Below are 19,573 nucleotides of genomic sequence, written 5' to 3' on the forward strand. Positions count from 1 at the left end.
TCCCTGCAGTCCTAGGCAGCCCACACGCCCCTCCTGCTCTCTGAGGGGCCCTAGCCTTTCTGCCCCATGGCCCAGCCACAGAATGATGCTCCTGGAGGCAGGTTGCTTTAAGGAAGGACCACAGGAGGCTCCGCTGGGAGAGTAGAAGCTGAGATGTGTTCTTACTTGTGTTCTAGGATGCACTGCTGTGTTAGCCCGGAGGAAAAGCACAGAGGGTGGGATGCCCTCCTCCTCCGCGGGCCTCGCTCCCAGCTCAGCTCACCTCCTTCCTGGAGTGTCTCACACGTACTCCCTTCCCTATCCCTGTACACACCCTCTCACATATTGGGGCTCATATCCTACCCTTGTTTGACCCTTCTTGGGTCAGCTGCTTCAGGCACTTCCCCTTTTGGTATCCCCGATGTCCAAAATCCAGGGCATGCAACCATTTTATATGTATAAATATGGAGGAATGTATATGATATATTCTTATGTATATTCCTATACACATATTTATATATACATACATATACAGTATATGTTCTTAACATATATATACATACATACATATATATGTTCCTAACATAAGTGTACCTATGTGTACATATATGCATATATGTATATACCCACATATATATTCACATATGTCTCTAAGTGTAATAAAAGGAGGAATAAAAGGAGAGTAATTTGTATTAAAATTTAACATATTTTTTAAAAATTTAATGTGTAAATTTCAGGCACGTACATAATGAAGTAAACAGATGCTTGCAATTATAATGGATGTGTGGATTAAGAGAAGCGTGGTAGTTTGCCATAATGACAATGCTCCAATGAATTATGATTCCCTGTGTCCACACTCCTTTGCAACGTGACACTGACAGTTCTCATCAAAAGGTGCAGTCTATTTCTCCGCCCCTTTTAATCTGGGCTCCCCAGGGCCCGCTGAGACCAACAGGATGGAGAGGAAGTGGCTCTGAGCAGGTTCTGAGCCGCGGCCTCAAGGGGCCTTGCGGCATCTGCTCTCACCCTCTGGAACCGTGAGGCCACGGTGCTGTGAGAAGGCTCAGGGTGGGAGAAAAAACACATGAAGAGAGAGGGCCAGCCGTCTACTAACGTCAGGTGTCCCTGAATCACTGTAGCCATTAAACACGCCCCCTGCAGGGTAGCATGCCTCCACTGCTCCATTGGTCTGGCCCAACCTCTCTCTCCCAGCTCATCTCTTGTGGTTTCCCTGCACGACCCTCACCTCACACTGTCTCAGCCGATGGTTCACTCACTGTCCTGGACAGGTTTGTGCTTTCCAAACTCTTGTGCCCTTCTGTCTATGCTGGTCCCTCGACTGGAATGGGAATGTACTTCTCTCTACAGAAGCCACTTTGCCGACCTTTAAGCCCAGAGGGCGTTCCAGGGTCTGCAGGAGGCCTTCCCCCCAGCTTGGAAGCACACGCTTGGCCCGTGTTTGACACATGGCATGCTCTGCGTGTGCTGTCCGGGACCTTCCAGGTTCATCTCCACAGGCTTAGGACAAGCAAGTTTGAGGGCACAACCGGGTCGTTCCCACATGTCTTCTTAGCCCTCACAGCACACACAGCACCTTGCAGATAAGTATTCACACACAGGCGCTGGCTGATGCCATTCCTCCTCTCTCAAGATCAGATATTTGAAAAATCTTAGGTTAAATTGCCAACGGAGCCATCAGCTAACTGTGCGGGGGTGACTGAAGGAGCGACCTTGGGGACATGAGAGGCTCAAGAATCTCCCCGAGTGCCAACCTACCCTTCACCTGGTTTCGGACTTCCCACCATTGGAGCCTGAATCTTTACACATTAAATTTTTACATATACATTACATATTATTATAAATTATTCTCCTTATTTCCATCCTAATAATGGGGGCTACTGCTCATTATTATTGGGAAAAGCAGGACAGGTCTGAGGGCCTGGGGCCCCTGAGCACAAGGACAGACCAGACACAGTGAGGAGGGGGCATGAATATGAAGTAAACAGGGACGGGCCTGCAGGTGGGAACTGGGGATCCCAGGTAGAAAGGCAGGAAGAGGTAGAAAGGTGGATGGGAAACTGTTCACAGCGTTGTTTATGCGGCCTTCTTTATTCCTCATGTCTACCGCCCCTGTATGTGTGTGTGTGATATTTATGCACATCCATCTTATGGAGTAAGGCATGTTATAAAAAGGGATTATATACATAAAATTAACATGTGCATTGACAAGGCTCCACAGGGGACCCTGACTGGCAGCTGGGTTGACCTCTGCAAGTCTGGGTTGCCATAAGATGGCCTCAGTTTCCCAACTTTCCCACTCTCCCCACAAAGCTCTCAAGTGGTAAGAGGAAAGGACTTACCAGAGAAGTGTTGGTGTTTGGTGGCAGCAGGGCTGAGGCATTGAACCCGGTTATGTTCGCTGTGGGTGAGCGTAGGACATGGGGAGGGTCAGCAGCTGCTGGGCAGGGGGCCTGTGACCCCCGACTCCAGGCCCCCAATCTTCCCATCTTCCTCCAGTCCCACAGAGCCAGGGATTGGCTCCTTTGTGAGGGCGGCTCATCGAGCCCCACCCCTCTGCACTCTCCTCACTTTGTCCAGGGACAGCGGGGGAGGAGGGGGGAGCAGGGAGGTGGTGGTGGGGGGGGGCCCCACCCCCCACCCCCAGCCACAGCTCCAAGACCAGCTGGGCCAGGCTAAGGCAGCTGCTCTCTGATGCTGAAGGGCTGGCTCTATAACCTGAAGTAAGGGAGCTGCTGCCAAGACCAAGGGCTGACACACATCAGTGAATAACGTGCCTTGTGCATCCCTACCGGCCACTGGACTCACGTCTTTAAACATTTTCAAAGAACTTAACTCTATGCCATGCACCTTGCCAAACCTTTACACACACCATCTGGCTAAGTTCCCAATCTGAAAAAAGTCCCCCCATTTTAAAGAAAGTCCCCCCATTTTAAAGATGAGGTAACTGAGGCCCAGAGAGGTCAAGTAACCTGCCCATTGCCCAAGGTCACACAGCTCATACTTGGAGGAGCCATGACCCATCCCAGGCAGGCTGGCCCAGAGCCTAGACACCTCCCAGCTCCACCCAGCGAGCGTCTTCCCTGTCCTACTCCTCTCCACACACACTTCCCTTCTCCCCGGTCCTGGCCCCATCCACGTGTGCTATTTTTGTTTGTTTGTTTGGTTGGTTGGTTTTTAGGTCAGCTGGGCCTGCAGAGCTGGTTGGCTTTGATGTTATCTTCTCTAATCTGCGCTTGCTCCAGTGGAAGCTGAGGAAACAAACCCCGTCCAGCCTCAGCATCCCTAACTCTAAGTGGAGCTTGTGAGGGTTCCATCAGGGCAGTGAGAAGAGTTGAGAGGAACTGTGAGGCCTGCCCTGGGGGGTGTGGCCACTCATTACAAAGGCAGGTCTTGGAGGGCCACTTCTGCCCTCTCTCTTGCTCCTGCACTGCATGGGTGCGCAAGGGCCAAGTCCTCCCGCCTTCCTCCTCCAGGGAAGGCTGACTGAGCGGTACCTCTGCAGCAGGTTTGGGGAGGGAGCAGGCCTGCCCGCCAGTTTGCTGGTGACAAATCTGAACTGTGCTGCCAGCCCCATCTGGCTCCTGCTGGCTGTGGTTAGGGGCCCAGAGGGCAGAAGAGACTATTCTCGAAGCTTCCGTCAGCCCCCAACAAGCTGTCATGGGTGGATGTGACCACAGGGCCCTCTAAGTTGCTCACTTCTGGGGAAACTCAGCTGGACGTGGGTAAGGGACCTAGCTTCGACCTAGGTCACAACACTCCTAGCAGCTCCGCACCCCAGGGCAGCGGTCGCCAACCGGTGGTCTGCAGACCACTGGTGGCCCGTGAGGTCCGAAAGGTTGGCGACCGCTGCCCCAGAGGGCTGTTACCATTATTCTGAGGAAAGCTTCATTTCCTAGAGATCAGGGACATTTGCTGCCTTTCCTCACGCCATTGACCAAGAAGACGTGATGCACAATTAACAACGGAATAGAAAAGGTGGCACGAAGGCTGGCTCAAGTCTACCACTCAACAGGAGAGGACTTGCAGCTACTGCCTGGGACTGTGAGCTCTGGCTTCCTTCCACTGCCAATCACACCAGCCACTCCTGTGATGTCTTCTGCTTAGGCTTAGCCATTCTTTTATATGGGGAATTTTGTAGGATTTATCGGAAAGCCACTTTGAGACGAAGAAGGAAGAATCATAACATGGAAGAGTCCAGAGAGTGTCCCGGTATCAAATAGTTTGAAATTCTAGTGTTTGCAAATGGTACTCACTTGGGATTGAAAGCAGCCAAGTCAGTGGGTGCAGCATCCATAAACAGAATACAAGTCAGTTACAATGGAAACAAGATCAACAAAAAGAAAGTGCCCCAAACAAGCCTTTGTGCTGCAGAGTGACAATGACTGTGCCATAGTCCGACTTGGTTTTGCAGTAACACTGGGAAGATGAACAATTAGGAAGCAAGTGGTCCGTGGACTGGGAAAGAAACCCTCCTCAGTTAGCTACCCCTCCCCAGTCTCCTAAAATCTAGAACTTTCCTTTTCATATTCTTCTAATCAAAACAACTTGTCCTGGTTCCAGTTCCTTTATTCTCTGATCACACCCCTGGGCTCTGGTAGCATGACCCTCATTAGAGTTACTGTCCCCTTGGTTTTCTTCCAAACACGGGGTTCAAGACTCTGCCTTTGCCCTCTTGGGACAGTAGGTGCCCTTCAAAGCAAGCTCACCCTCCTGCATTTGAGAAGAGACACAGATGAGGGGAAGCGGGGGGGGGGGGGGTGGCCAGGGCACCACTGGGGTTACTGCTCACCTGTGTCTGGAGCGACGCACTCGCATTTGTAGGTGGTGATGGAGTCAGGCTTGAAGTCCATGTTGATGGGGTAGTACTTGAAGGCACTGATCATCTTCTTGATGGCATCGTAGATGAAGATGAAGCTGATGAGGGTGGAGAAGCCCTCCTCAGTGAAGCGGGTGATGTACTTGATAATAAAGCTGGCGTCCGTGGCCACCAAGACAAGGCACTGGATGGCTGAGTGCAGGCCAATCCAGAGGCGGAACTCCATGTAGTCCAGGCCATTGCCTCTGGAAGGCAGAGGAAAGTGAGGGGCCTCCAGCCCAGGGCTCTGGGCTGTGCTTGGCTCCCCAGACACCCCCTGAATGACTCATCTGTCCCTCCTATGGCACAGATGCCCTCCTAGGAACTGCAAGAGGACCGGGGACAGGGACAATTGGAACAATTCCTGGGTGGGGTTGTCTGGTCTTTGAGAATTCTGAAAAAGGATCTCATGGGATGACAGGAAGGTGCTAAGTCTAAGACATCTCAGTTCTCACATTTTGGTAACAAACATGTGAATGAAAAAAAATAATAATAAGGAATTTCAGTCTGATGGCTGGGGCAGGCCTTAGAATGGCTTCATGGCTGGCCAGGTTAGAATGGAGCCTTCCTACCTCCAGCTCAACTTCTCATGCCCTGCACTGACTTCCAAGTCATCATTGCTCACAAGCAGGGTGCTGTGAATTCTCTCCTCTCGTCTTGCCTGGATGTCTCCCTACCCGCTGTGCTAATATACACTAAGATGACTGAGAGGCAGGTAGCCAGAGGAAGTCAGAGGGACCACCTGGCAGTGCTCTCTGCACAGGTAAGGACAGCTTTGGACCTGATCGCCCCTGCCTCCCCCACCCCAGTCTCAGCAGACCGCCCGAGGAACACCTACTTGCTAAAGTCAAAGAGGAGCTTCTCGAAGATGAGGATGGGCCCTGTGCTGCTCAGGATGATGAGAGGCTGTCCCGAGAAGAGGCAGAACAAGAAGCCGGCCATGGCGGTGCCCAGGAAGCTCTCCATCACTCCCTGGGGGCACAAGGAATGTGAGGCTCCGGGAGACAGAAGGGGTCCTTTGGCACAAAACAGATCATACCTGTCTCACCAGGGACCTAGGCCACAGTGCTCATCCTTTATTCTAGGCCCTCTGCTTCCCAAACTCTGTTCATCTCCTACCCCACAACCCCCCCACATCACTCGAATTCCACTGGGATGAAGGTCCTGTGTGACTTCCTTTTGGCACCCTGGGACCTAGGAAACAGGGCTGCCAATGGTTCTACTGGTCCCCGTGCCCATGCTACTCTCAGAGGACAGCCCATTTACCCATCCAATCACTCAGTCATTCTACTAGGTGCTTTTGGAGGTTAGACCATTCATTCATTCAAAATTCACTAAGTGCCTACTATGTATCAGGCATTGTGCTAACTACTGGGGACCCATCAGTAAACAAGATCATGCATTTTCAGTCTAGTGGGAGATATAGATGAGTAACCAGGCAATTTCTATACAGCAGTTTCTCAACTTCAGTACTACTGACATTTCAAGCTTGATACTTCTTTGTGTGGGGGCTGTGCTGTGCCTTGCAGGGTGTTTAGCAGCATCCCTGGCCTCTACCCACTAAATGCCAGTAGCACCCCTTCCCAGTTATGACAACCCACACTATCTCTAGATACTACCCAATGTCTCCTGGTGGGTCAAAATCATCCCTTGTTGAGAACCACTGCTAAGGAGTATGAGAAGCTGGGATAAGGCGAGGGTGCCAGAGGAGCACACAGTAGGAGTAAAGGAGCGGTGAGGAAGGCCTCTCCAGTAGTAGATATGTGGAAGCTGATACCCAAAAACTGATCAGAGACGAAGTGGAGTGATGAGAGTGTCCCAGGAAGAGGGAACACTGTATACAAAGGCTGGACCTGAAGGGAGCATGGCTTAGAGGAACTGAGCAATGAAAAAGGATTGACGGAAAACAATGCAGAATGCGTGAGGCGGACAGGGATCTGAGAAGGGAACACTGGGAGATGAGGTGTGAGAGCAGGTATGACCATGCTATGAGGGCCACTCGGGGAAGCTGGGTTATTGAGTCGGTACGTGGATAACGGGGTGAACCATGGTGTCACCGGCTGTGATGGTAGAACAGCAGGTCTGGAGGGAAGATAGTGGATGCCATGTAGACACTGAGAGTTGGGGGATCCCAAATGAATAGGCCCAGAGGCAGCTGGATATTGGACCTGCAGCTCAGGAGAGTGGTGTGGGCTGGCGATAGGGGTTCATCTCAGTTTATCTGGGAAAACGTGTCTTCACCTGAATGATTTGAGCTTTCTAGTGGTTCTCTCTCGAGGGCCCCCTTCAGAGAAGACCCTTGTTTGGAGCTCAAGCTAATGTCTGCTGAGCGGGTGTTTTCCCCAGGGAGGCCTGTATTGTCATGGAAACAGTTTATCATCATTCTAAATATGTCTTAACTCCAAGTTAAGAATTTTAGGTTGGTGGGGTTTTTTAAGTGTGAGGAGAAGGCCACAATCAACAACTTGTTAATTGTGTTAAGTTCATTCAAGCAGTGTGGAAAGTAGCAAATAGAGCAGATGATTCCCCTTAAAAGTTGGATTTACACAATCCTTAAATTTAGTTTTTTAGTAACATGATTTAGCCTTACTAGTAGGTCTTTTAAGATCTTGTTACTAACTTTTTGAAGGGTAAAGGATTACTAAAAGTGATGGTCTGAGCCTGGATGGTAGACTTGGTTTGGAGATTATAGGACAAAGCTCCTTACTGCCACCCAGTGGCAGCAGATTTTACTGAGGTTTGCACGCATGTCCTGCACACACACCTGATAATTGTCAGTGGCGTCCCCCAGAAGCCCTCCAAAGGTGATCGCATTGGTGATGCAGCCGAGGTAGATGAATAGGATGGCAGAGATGGACTGAATGTGGAAGCCATCGTAGAAGTCACTTAGGAACCAGGGCAACTTCCTCTTGACATCCAGGCACAGGCCCCCGAAGCACCTGCTTAAGACAGGCCCCAGCGCTGCTGTCTCACCACAAACACCAGGGCAGGGGCAGGGCTGTTAACAAGTCTGCAGAGTCTGGCGCGAGGAAGGGAACTTGACTAGGAGTGGGTGGGGGCAAGGATCTTTCCACCAGAATGTTTAAGACCAGGAAAGAGTTCTCTTAGGACTGAAAGTTTGAGGTCGGCGCCATCTCCGCTGAGAAGCGTGGTCAAAAGAAGCTTGGATGGGAGGGGGAAGGCCTGATGGGAATATGCCCTGGGGTAGACCTAACATTCCACAGGGAATGGAAACCCTGGGGTCCACAGACAGCCGTCCTCCTCACGTCCCTGACATCCGCAGGGCACCTGAGCTCGGTAAACACAGCTGTGTTCGAATCCGAGGTAGAGACAGCCCAGATTATAACACAGGTTCACTGTGTTCTCCCAAAAGGCATCTTGGAATCTTAACCTCTGGCACCTGTGAATGTGACCTCATTTGGAAACAGGGCCTTTGTAGATGCAGTGGAGCTAGGACAGGGGTGGGCAAACTTTTTGACTCGAGGGCCACAATGGTTCTTAAACTGGACCGGAGGGCCGGAACAAAAGCATGGATGGAGTGTTTGTGTGAACTAATATAAATTCAAAGTAAACATCATTACATAAAAGGGTACGGTCTTTTTTTTTTTTAGTTTTATTCATTTCAAACGGGCCGGATCCGGCCCGCGGGCCGTAGTTTGCCCACAGCTGAGCTAGGACGAGGTCATTGGGGTGGGCCCCCTTTCAATATGACTGGTGTCCTCATGAAGAGGAAAGTGCCATGTGACAATGGAGGCAGACAGGGAACACGAGGACTGATGGCACCACCAGAAGCTAGGAAGACGCAAGGAAGCGTTCTCTCCAGGGTCTCAGAGGCAGCACAGCCCTGCTGACCTTCCGACTGGGAACTTCTAGCCTCCAGAACTGTGAGAGAATCAAGTTCTGTGGTTGAAGCCACCTCGTCTGTGATACTTGATTGTGGCAGCCCCGGAAATCTAATAGAGGTCACAAGGGGAGTCTAAAGAAAAGTTTGGGTCCCTCCATTCCTGTGCTGGGTCCCGCCTGTCCTCGCCTGTGGGAACCCTTCTGCTGGATGCAGGAGGGGCTTTGAGGGTATGAGGGAGAAAAGAGTGCAATGGCCAGACCCCAGGCCAGACCTCATGGTGCGGAGTGGGCGCTGCAGGGAGAGGTGGGGAAGGTTCCTGCAGGGAGGGTGGGAAGGAGACGCATCTAAAGGATGCCAGGCCTGGGGTGGGCACCTTCCTGTCCAGATAAGCTCTTCCCCGATCTCGTGCTTGGCCGGCATCTCTCTGTCATCCATCCTGCTCCCTCCGCTGACCCCACCACCGCCACTGCCACCTCCAGGGCCTCCTCCTGCAGCCGCGCCGCCTCCTGCCACAGAGCCGTTCATCTGGCCTAGCTCGGTCAGGGAGAACACGGATTTCCTGGAAGAAGAAGGGGGACCTGGGACATGGGGCTCTCAATCCTGGGAAGGGCTCAACCCGCCCCCCGCCGAACTGTTCCCAGAATACCTCTTATTTCTCCAACAAAAATTATAAAATATCTTAAAATACAGAGAAAAATGTGGAAAATGATGGAACAATACCCACACACAGGTCACCCAGATTTTACAGATGTTTAAATTCAGCATATTTGCTTCTGATTTTTTTTAGAGATAAATAAAATGAAACTGGGGGGAAAAGGTATAAACCCCAATATGGTGACATCTTCCTTTTAAATCCAAAACGAGAAAAGAAAGGGCCAGACTTGAAGTTTCCCTTGTACCACTCCCTGCCCTCGCCACCCCTCCATTCACATACTCACCTCTTGTCTGCAGAGGGCACCTTCTTGGGGGGCTCGATTCGGATATTTGGGTCCCATTCTCCAGGGGGAAGGACGATGACCTCATCCAGAAACTCGTCGATGCCAGCGATCAGATCCTCCCGATTGCGGGCTTTATAGGCCACGTCGCTGAAGAGCTGGCCGTGAGGAGAACAGTCAGCTCTCTGCCCGACGTCTCCTTGTTACCCGCCTCCCGGGAGCACGCCAGGAGAAAATCACTTTGACCCGTTGCTCCTGCCGCCAATTTGCTCTCAGATTTTGAAATGAGAACCACCACCCGGCAGGTGACTTAAGACCACTGGGAAACAGCAGCCTTGGGGACAGCTGGTCCCTCTTGGATATGAAGGCCAGGCCTCCGCGTTCTGACTGTCGGGCTTTTGTTGAGTGGCAACCTTCCTGCTTTCAGTTTTGCACAGAGCACGCTCATTAGAAAACCTGTGCAGAGCCCGCACGAGAAGCTCAGCTGTTTCAAATCTGTCTGTAACTTCCTAGCCTTTCATCCTTGGAGGGTCGGTTGCCTCATTCCACAGTGTCTCCAGAGTATTCGTTCTGACTTGCAGATCTGATGGGATCCTGCCTGTGGCTAAAGTCCTCTAGGCTCCCTGTCACTCCTGGAGGAGTATGCACTCTCGGCTCCGCCCACAGGCTCAGTGTGGTCTCTGACTCCCTCTCTGTGACACCTCCTGCTCTCGAAGCTCTAACACCGTCACTCCTGGAGGAGTATGCACTCTAGGCTCCGCCCACAGGCTCAGTGTGGTCTCTGACTCACCTCTCTGTGACACCTCCTGCTCTCGAAGCTCTAACACTGAGCCTACGTTGAACCACTTCCATCCAGCTTCTCTGTCTCCCAACCTTGGCCCCTGTTCCCTTTGTCTGGAATGCCTGCCTCCAGGCTCATAGTGGGTCTACCTACCTCCTCCTGCTCATCGTAGCTTTAAAGCCCCTCATGTGAAGCCTGCTATGACTTCCTGGATTATAGGTCTGTCTCCCCACTCGGTTGATGCTCCTAAAGGGCATCAACTATTATGAGGATGACTAATCCCTCATCCTCATAATCCTCAGCACCTACACAGAGCCTGCACACAGTAGGTACTCAATGTGCCTATTGGATAAATGAATGAGTGAAGGCTCAGTGCTTGATTCAGGAGCCATGACATTGGGAATACATTTCTCGTTCCCACTTACATCATCTACCATGAGGGTGGCAATGGCTCGGCCAATTTCATTGTAGGACTTTGCTCTCCCAGAAGGTCCCAGCAGTATGAACAGAAATCTGCAAGGAGATGAAGGAGGAGGAGGAGGGAAGTGAGAAGGAAAAACAGAAGCAGGTGAAGAGAAGGGTTCTCTGGCTCCAAACAGTATCCATTCAACTTTTTAACTGGCTGTAAACTTGTCTATTCCTTCTTTTTAAAAAAAATTTTTTTAATTGATTTTCAGAGGAAGGGAAAGGGAGAGATAGAAACATTGGTGAGAATCATTGATCAGCTGCCTCTTGCACGCCCCCTACTGGAAATCAAGCCCACAACCCGGGCATGTGCCCTGACCAGAAATTGAACCATGACCTCCTGGTTCATAGGTTGACACTCAACCACTGAGCCACACCAGCCGGGCTCCTTCCCTCTTTTGACTCCCATGTTTGTTTTGGAAAGACATTTCCTCTTCACTCCCACAGCTCTCCCTCGAGCATCCTCGCCATGTTCTGGTTCCCAGAGCCACCAAGAGCATCTCTCCCAGCTGTTGGCTCCTGCTTTCGAGTGATTGCTTTAACTAAACGCTCTAAAACTCTTCCCAAGTGAGAAGACTTTCCTCCCCAGCCAATTCCCTACTGTCCCTCCCTGTTTTAGGGGTGTCTTCACCAGCACTGCATGCGGACTGCATGGACAGGTCATCGCCTGAAGGCGGTCGTGGGGGGCAGATTTCAATGGCCCCTCACCTGGTGGGGACGGGCACCTCGGTCACCCCTCCCAGCATGGCCGACTGGATGAGACGCACGAAGGCGATGAAGGGCTGGTCCAGGAAGTCCACCTCCCCCACAAGCACGTTGGAGGCTTCTGAGTCCTTGGGGATCTTCTTCATGAATTTGTTTTTCCGCTGGTCAAGGAGGGAAAACGAGGCGCCCATGGTTACTCACATGCAGGGGTTCCAGCTCTCACTCCCTCACCCCCTTCAGATGGCTGTGGAGCCCTAACTTGGAAAAGTTCCCCCAGCCTGTCTCAAGAGACTGAGAGAAATAACCACTCTCCCCCCTTCTGCAGATGAGAAGTTCCAGCTCTCACTCCCTCACCCCCCTTCAGATGGCTGTGGAGCCCTAACTTGGAAAGGTTCCCCCAGTCTGTCTCAAGAGACCGAGAGAAATAACCACTCTCCCCCCTTCTGCAGATGAGAGACTCAACCTTTGTTAACCCCCGGGACCAACAAGGCCTGTGGAGACAGGGAGGAGCAGGCAATGACTTGATCCCTAAGACATTCCTTGATGAGTAAAAACTTTGCTCAACTGAAGTGTGAGCTGAGGGCGTGCGGGGTGTCTGGTCTCATCCCCCAGCCTCTGCGGCTCAAGCAGAGGGACCCTTGGCCCTTGCACTGCAGCTTCCCACCCCCCGCCCAGCCTTCACCTTGGGTGGCCGCGGAAGGGACGGGCCCCCTTCTGATGGCCAGGCCGATGCACTGTGTGTTCCCTTTGCCACCGCTTCCTGGCTCACAGGAACCCCTGGACCACACTTCCAAGTCTGTAGGAGACTTATGGGCCCCTAAGTCACCCCCAGGGGATCTCCCAGGAAACTCGTAGCTTCTGAGACTTTACAACCGAGACTTTCCAGGTGCCCTCTCGCCAGGCCCTCTGGCTAGTGTCTGTTCAGAGCAGGAGGTCACATAGAGCAAGGGGGCTGATGGGAGAGGTGCTGGAGACAAGTCCTCTTCCCAAACGTATTCCCACCGCCTGCGTTTATGCCGCCATTCCTTCCGAGCCCTCTTATACGAGGAACATGCCCAGGGAGGGTCCCATACAAGCTCACATCTTAGGATGCACTAGTTTTTCAGATCGCTTTCCCTTTGGGCAGCAAGGGATGGGCCAGGGACAGAGATAACTTGTAGAGATGGTGGAGAGGGAGCATCTGGGAGGGCAGGGCTGGTGGAAGTCCACAGTGGCCATCAAAGGAAGAAAGGGCCCAGAAGTTAGAGGTGAGCGCTTCAGAGAGATCCTACGGACCCCACAAGCTTGCCACCCGTTTCTCCTGTGTCTCTCCTGTGGGCACAGACATGTCCGTTTCCCATAAGCTCCATGTCCCTGACTCACTCATGGTGGGCGTGATGCACAAGGGGCTGGGTGGCCTACCAGCATGAGCAAGGGCATGTGAGCAAGGGCTGCACCCTTGTAATGTTTTACATCCAATCCCAAACTGAAACTCTCTACAGCCACCCAGGCCACAGCCCCAAGGACCCTAACGCAGTGAGAACAAGCCGGGCCAGGAGTTAGCGGGAAGGCCAGAGTCCTCACAACTCAGAAAGTCCCTTTGTCCCAGCCAGTCAGCTGATTCATAAGCAGCATTCTTCAGGATGGAGGGCTTGGTGTGCCAGGGCAGCCGCGGCCCCCCTGCCCGCTCTGTGCCCACAAGCATCAGGTGGGGAGCAGGTCCAGGGGACAGGAGGAGCGGAGGGGTGGCAGGAGTGCCCTGGAGAAGGAGTCTTTGAAAACAACAAGGCTTGGGGGCAGCCCAACAGCACACTCATAATCCAGAAGAGGAGAGGAGAGGAGCTGAAACGGGCCGTGGTCCTCCCTGGCAGGTGGCGACAGTTTGGTAAAGAGGCCGGCGGGGTGGTGACATCCCAGAAGTGGGCCATGCTGCCGTTCTGGCCACCTGGCTTGGCCTCAACAGCACACTCATAATCCAGGAGAGGAGAGGAGCTGAAACGGGCCGTGGTCCTCCCTGGCAGGTGGCGACAGTTTGGTAAAGAGGCCGGCGGGGTGGTGACATCCCAGAAGTGGGCCATGCTGCCGTTCTGGCCACCTGGCTTGGCCAGGGTTTGGACCAGGGCCTTGCTGACCCTACTTACTGAACCCATAGGGAGTCTGGTCCAGCTCTGTCGAGTGACCACACACAACTATTGTGTCTGAATCCACCCTCTGCTTCGCCGGGAACCCACGGACTGCCCAGGGCAGGTGGGGAGCCAAGAAGAAAGAGCCTGCAGAGCAACGCCTCTGGGCTGGAGCCTAAAGAGCGCCCACTGGCGGACAAACCGCTGTTCCCACAACAAGCCTTTGCGGCTGCAAACAGTACTGAGAAGCAGTATCAGCTGGCCAGTCAGGAGAGCTGGACGTGGGACGTGGCTCCAGTCCCTAAATCAAGGCAGCGTTGCCAGGGGAAAGTGACAGCTGCTCTTCTTGTTGCCACTTAGACATTTATTAAAATGGACTAGGCAATGCTTCCTTATCTCGGCCCCGTTGTCTGTGTGCTAAAGTGGGATCTTCTCTAAATAATATCCCAGAATACGCAGTGCTAAGTCACTTCCAAATTAAGGGCTCTCGGCAGACTGTCTGGGTCTAGTCATGCTTCTGCTGCATGAACTTGGGCACGTTATTTAACTGCTTTAAGGTCCAATGTTCTCCCCAGTAGATAGGAGATGATACAGACCTTCATGATGCATGGTGTGGCGCGTGCAGTGTGTGGGTCTTAAGTGTTGGCTGATGCTGTTATTATTGTTCTTTTATTATTTGGCCACCAAATGGTCCTCATGATACTTATGTGAGGGACTGCTTTTGTTTCTCCTGCTACCAAACTTGGGGTGCCCCGAAGGCCAGGCCTTCTCCCAAGTTCCTGAGAAGTCTTCACCAAATTTCAGGTCTCTTTCATCACCTTCCTTCCCACTCCTGGGGGCACAAGCAAGGGGACCATGCGACTCTGCCCTTGAGGTGTGCAGGGGTTGGAATTGAGGGGGTTCCTCTGGGCTTCCCCAAGGGGCAGAGCCACAGGGTTCCCGGGCTGTGGGCCTTAGAACGTGGACTCAACCTGTTGTGGGAAATGTCATCAGGAGATTTCAGCCAGGCTGGCGGGAGGCAGGGACTGCCTTTATCCTGGCCCAGGCAAGGAGAAGACGCTCTGCTGGGCGGTCCAAACGATTCGCTACCACTGCTGTCCCCACAGAGAGGCCCCACCGCGAGTCTGTACCAGCCCAAATCCCACTCCATCTTTAGAGGTACTTGTGTGCCATACAGCAGGTGAAACCCTGCGTGCTGGTCTTCTCTCTCCAACAAATCCCAAACTCAGAGGCATGCTTCTCTGCCCCCCACCCCTCCCCGGGCCAGGCACAGAGCCAGTACTTGGGGCTCAGTCAACACCCAAGCAATGGAGTGGGCAGAGTCACCAGGCAGCCCAGAGTGCCCCCCCACCTCCGCTGCCCATGTCCTTCCTGGAGACTCCCGCTCCTTCATGAGAATGGAGCCCTGCCCATAGAGCAGTGATGGCGAACCTATGACACGCGTGTCAGAGGTGACACGCGAACTCATTTTTTGGGTTGATTTTTCTTTGTTAAATGGCATTTAAATATATAACTTCCTGGAGACTCCCGCTCCTTCATGAGAGTGGAGCCCTGCTCACAGGGGCTCCCTGCCCGTGGAACCAAAGGCGTCTGCCTACCCTGGCCCCTCACGGCGGCCCAGTGCAAGGGCTTTACTACCTGGTCTGGGTTTTGGGTGCGAGGAATATCATTCATGCTTCTGCTCTGGACATGACCTAGGAGAGAAGGAAAAGAAGGTCCATCAGGGGAAGCCAGGCTCTCTCAGGTCCTTTCTCCCGGGTCCCTACACATGCTTTCCATCTTCATAAGCAAAGGAAGAGCCCCTCTCCCCTAATCCTGCAGCCCCCTTGAGCTGGCCTCCACTCTCTTTTCTTCCCTCCAATGACAGCTGTCTCTCTCTCTCTTTTTTTAAATTTTAATTTCTTAACATGGATTTGTTGTTCCACTTGTTTATGCATTCATCAGTTGATTCTTGCATGTGCCCTGATCAGAGATCGAATCCAAAACCTTGGCCTAATGAGATGATGCTCTAACCAAATGAGCTGCACAGCCAGGGCTGGCGGCTCTCTTAAAAGAGTTACCAGACCCCAGGTTCTACTTCTCCCTTCTCACTACTCAATCTGCTATATTCTTGTCTCTACCCTCACCCCCTTTTCCTGGGCAGAGACCACCTTCTGGGCAGAGACAAAGATGTCTGTTCTGTGCCAGACCCTGGGGGTGGGGAGGTGTCGCTAAGCTTGGACTTTGTTGGAGAGAGAAGACGAGTTTCATCTCATCCTCCATGACCCATGTGAGTCTTTTTCTTTTTATATATATTTTTATTGATTTCAGAGAGGAAGGGAGAGGGAGAGAGAGATAGAAACATCAGTGATGAGAGAGAATCATTGATCGGCTCTCTCCTGCATGCCTCCCCACTGGGGATTGAGCTTGCAACCCAGGCATGTGCCCTTGACCAGAATTGAACCCGGGACCATTTAGTCCACAGGCCAACACTCTACCCACTGAGCTGAACCGGCTAGGCCCCATGTCAGTCTTTAAAGATGGCTAAGGATTTGGGCTGGCAGAGGGAGGGAAGGTGGGAAGAAGAGTGGTGGTGAATTACTTGAAAGGCTCAATAATTCGCCTCTTTGGTTAAGGCAGGAGAAGCTCAGCCAGACCCCGGGGACACTCTCAGACCTGTCACTTCTTGGCTTTCGGCGGCCTGGGTGTCCCCTCACTTCCAGAACATGCTCCCTTGGCCCCCCCTCCTCTTCCTTCCATCCAGAGCCTCTCCTCCTGGCCTCCCCTGAGGGCCTGTTTTGCCCTCGTCCCCTCCAGAGACTTCAAGCCCTCCATCCTTGCTCAATCTTACCACTCCTGTCGCTGCCACGCCCACACTGGGCTGATCTCTCTCAAATAAAAATCTGATCATGGTCTGCCCCTGCTTAAAACTTCTCCGGGGCCCCTCTGCCATTAGAATACAGGCTGGGCCTTTCTGCAGGGCACAGAGGCCCCTTCAGTGGGACCCTCTCTCCCGCAGGCCTGACACTCCTCATTACCGAACCACTACATCCAGACCTGAGTACACAGCGCCCTCCACAGCCTTCCTGCACCTGCTGTTTGTCTCCCTTGCTTAGAACACCCTTCTCCTTCCTGGAAAACGCCTTCCTATTTATTCTCCAAGACTCAGGAATAGCCCCTCCTCACTGAGCTTTCCCGGGCGCCACCTGCACACATGCTGTAAGCGCTTATTCATGCCTTTTGTTGGGGTCCCCAACCCTGCAGCACAACGCAGGGGAGACCTCATCCACAGAAGACTCAGGAATAGCCCCTCCTCACTGAGCTTTCCGGGCGCCACCTGCACACACGCTGTAAGCGCTTATTCATGCCTTTTGTTGGGGTCCCCAACCCTGCAGCACAACGCAGGGGAGACCTCATCCACAGCAAATAACTGAAGACCTTCACTGCCTGCTCACTGCTGCCCCCTGGCGCCCCTGCGTGCAATAACCAAGTCCAGGGGGGACTATGAGGACCCAGGGTCACTACAAATAGAGAAAAAAGCCCACGACACACTGCAGCTGAGGCCTCGGACAAGGGCCACAGCTCCTCCCGAAACATCCCTCAGGCCTGGTAGGGGCACAGCCCTAGGCTGCGTTTGCTCATATCTTGGCATTTTAGTGAAAGTCTTTAAAGGAAAAAAGAGTATTTATTTTCACACTGCCTTTTCTTTTCATTTCCAAGTCCCCTCTTTTCTTTGCCTCGTAGCTCACCCGTCCTGTTCATCTCTGATGAACTGTCTGAAAAAGCCCCGTGTGCAACCAGGCACCTCCCCGGCACTCAGGGGCTGTGACTGCAGCGTTTCATTGTCCTGGTGGCTCGAGACTGTCACCCAGTGATGGGAGCAGTCTCTGTCCTGGGGGGTGGGGGAGGTACCTCCCATGTTTTTAATTCTGTTTCTAGGAAGGCTTTTTACCAAAAACAGGGCTAATGATCAATTTGATGAAAACCAAGGTATAAACTAAGTTACAAATGCCTAGCACAGGGGTCCTCAAACTTTTTAAACAGGGGGCCAGTTCACTGTCCCTAAGACCATTGGAGGGCCGGACTATAGTTTAAAAAAAAAAACTATGAACAAATTCCTATGCACACTGCACATATCTTATTTTGAAGTAAAAAAACAAAACGGGAACAAATACAATATTTGTATTTGCATGTGGCCCGCGGGCCGTAGTTTGAGGACCCCTGGCCTAGCACATAGGACTGGGTAGTGATTATGTCAGGACTTGATTTAGAGCTGCATTTTTTCCAGAATAATTATATAGAAAATTATGGTAGTAGCCCTAGCCAGGTTGGCTCAGTGGATAGAGCATCGGCCTGCAGACCAAAGGGTCCCAAGTTCTATTCTGGTCAGGGCTCGTGTAGGAGGCAACCAATCGACATGCCTCTCTCATTTCGATGTTTCTCTCTGTCTTTCCCTCTCTCTTCCACTCTCCCTAAAAATCAATGGAAAAATATCCTCGGGTGAGGAAAATAAAAATGTACGGTAGTAAATTAGGCTCTGAGAGTAGACCAGCTTTCGGTGAAAGTTAGAATTTTCCTGGCTCCTGTCCTGAGAATTCTAGACAGGCCCTGGGCTTTGTCTCCTCTGCCTTTGAAAGAGGACGAAAGCCAACATTCCACGGCTGCCACAGCCAGGACCAGGCCGTGACGAAGACGCTGTGGCGCAGTGGCAGAGGACACTCACACAGATGGCCGTAGCTTACGCGTGGCTGCACCCGCAGGTCCTCGGTGGAGCGGTGTAGGCTGGGGCCGGCTGGGGGGCTCCGGGCTAGGCTTCGACCTGGGAGGAGGAGCAGAGGGGGTTTGCCTTGGAGCCTGGGTTTGCCTCCCCATCGATGTGGTACTAAGCGTATTGTCATTTCTCCTGAACAAAGCTGGGCTACAAGACCTGTCTTTTCTCCTTCCAGGAAGAGGGTGTTTTTGTTGTTCTGTTTTTTGTTCTTGTTTGGGGGGCTTCTTTTTTTTTGAAGCAAGTTAACTGTCTGAACAAGATTAAATATTTGTACTGTTGAAAGTGAGAGAGATGACCAATTGATCCAATAGCCACAGGTGTTGTAGATGGCCTGGCTTTATCCCGGATTGCACCTCTAGCTTGGCTGTGTGACCTTAGGCAAGTAACTTAACCTCTCTGTGCCCCAGGCTTCTCATTTGTCAAATGGGGGTGATGAGAACAGTACCTAGTCACGGGTTATCATGAGGATGAAGTGAGTCACGCTTCAGTGCTGGAACATGGTAGGTACCGCGTGTGTGCCTGCAGTTATGATACGCTAAACACTCCCCCATTTCAAACGGTTCTAAAGAAATTCCTCAAGGCTCATTATTTAGCTACTTTGTTCTGATGACGGCATTTATCTGAGAGATCCAGCAAGGCTAGTAGTGTCTGGGCATCTCAACTCTGGGATATCAAGATGGAGGGTGGCAGGTTTGAGATGTGTGAATGGAACAAGCCGCTCTCCTCAATGCCTCCCCCCACCCCCCCTGCTAATCAGAATGACCCAGCTGCCAGGTTTACCAGGCCTGGCACCCTGAGATGGCCCAGCCCCTCCCACCATCTCAATGTGCTTCACTTTCTCTCGGGGCTCTTGGCTCTTCTTGGGGGTGCTCAGTGGGGAAAACTTTAAGCCCTTACCATAAACACACCATCTCGACAGCATTTACAACCCTGACTGCACATGAGAGCTTCCTAAATTCCCTGTTTCCAGGCCACACCCCAGACCAACTGACCACAACTCTCCAGGTGGGACCTAGGCTTTAGGACACATATCTGCTTCTCAATGACGTCATCTAAGGGGACAGAATGGGACAGAAGGAGCAGGGTTGTGGGGTCTTCCGTTTCCTCTGTTATTTGTGGGATTAAAAGTGATCTAA

The 19,573-nt window shown here is 52.2% G+C and overlaps 2 protein-coding genes across 2 annotated transcripts in view; one reads left to right on the forward strand and one right to left on the reverse strand.

Annotated features, from left to right (window-relative positions):
• Window positions 1-947, forward strand: part of MTHFD2 (methylenetetrahydrofolate dehydrogenase (NADP+ dependent) 2, methenyltetrahydrofolate cyclohydrolase) — a 34,338-nt gene extending 33,391 nt beyond the window's left edge. Inside the window, exon 8 of the mRNA XM_014542257.1 lies at window positions 935-947. The gene's annotated coding sequence lies outside the window, so the exon portion shown is untranslated. The remainder of the gene's footprint in view (window positions 1-934) is intronic.
• The window catches only part of SLC4A5 (solute carrier family 4 (sodium bicarbonate cotransporter), member 5), an 89,395-nt gene that overhangs the window by 18,193 nt on the left and 51,629 nt on the right, over window positions 1-19,573 (reverse strand). The window contains exons 8-17 of the mRNA XM_005869430.2: window positions 18,390-18,485; window positions 15,326-15,381; window positions 11,589-11,746; window positions 10,841-10,928; window positions 9,638-9,792; window positions 9,073-9,258; window positions 7,620-7,794; window positions 5,694-5,827; window positions 4,790-5,061; window positions 2,340-2,398 (exon numbers count right to left, since the gene is read on the reverse strand). Coding sequence (XP_005869492.1) covers window positions 2,340-2,398; window positions 4,790-5,061; window positions 5,694-5,827; window positions 7,620-7,794; window positions 9,073-9,258; window positions 9,638-9,792; window positions 10,841-10,928; window positions 11,589-11,746; window positions 15,326-15,381; window positions 18,390-18,485 — 1,379 coding nt within the window. The remainder of the gene's footprint in view (window positions 1-2,339; window positions 2,399-4,789; window positions 5,062-5,693; window positions 5,828-7,619; window positions 7,795-9,072; window positions 9,259-9,637; window positions 9,793-10,840; window positions 10,929-11,588; window positions 11,747-15,325; window positions 15,382-18,389; window positions 18,486-19,573) is intronic.

This window comes from Myotis brandtii, unplaced genomic scaffold (assembly GCF_000412655.1).
Source record: "Myotis brandtii unplaced genomic scaffold, ASM41265v1 scaffold294, whole genome shotgun sequence".
Taxonomy (NCBI): domain Eukaryota; kingdom Metazoa; phylum Chordata; class Mammalia; order Chiroptera; family Vespertilionidae; genus Myotis; species Myotis brandtii.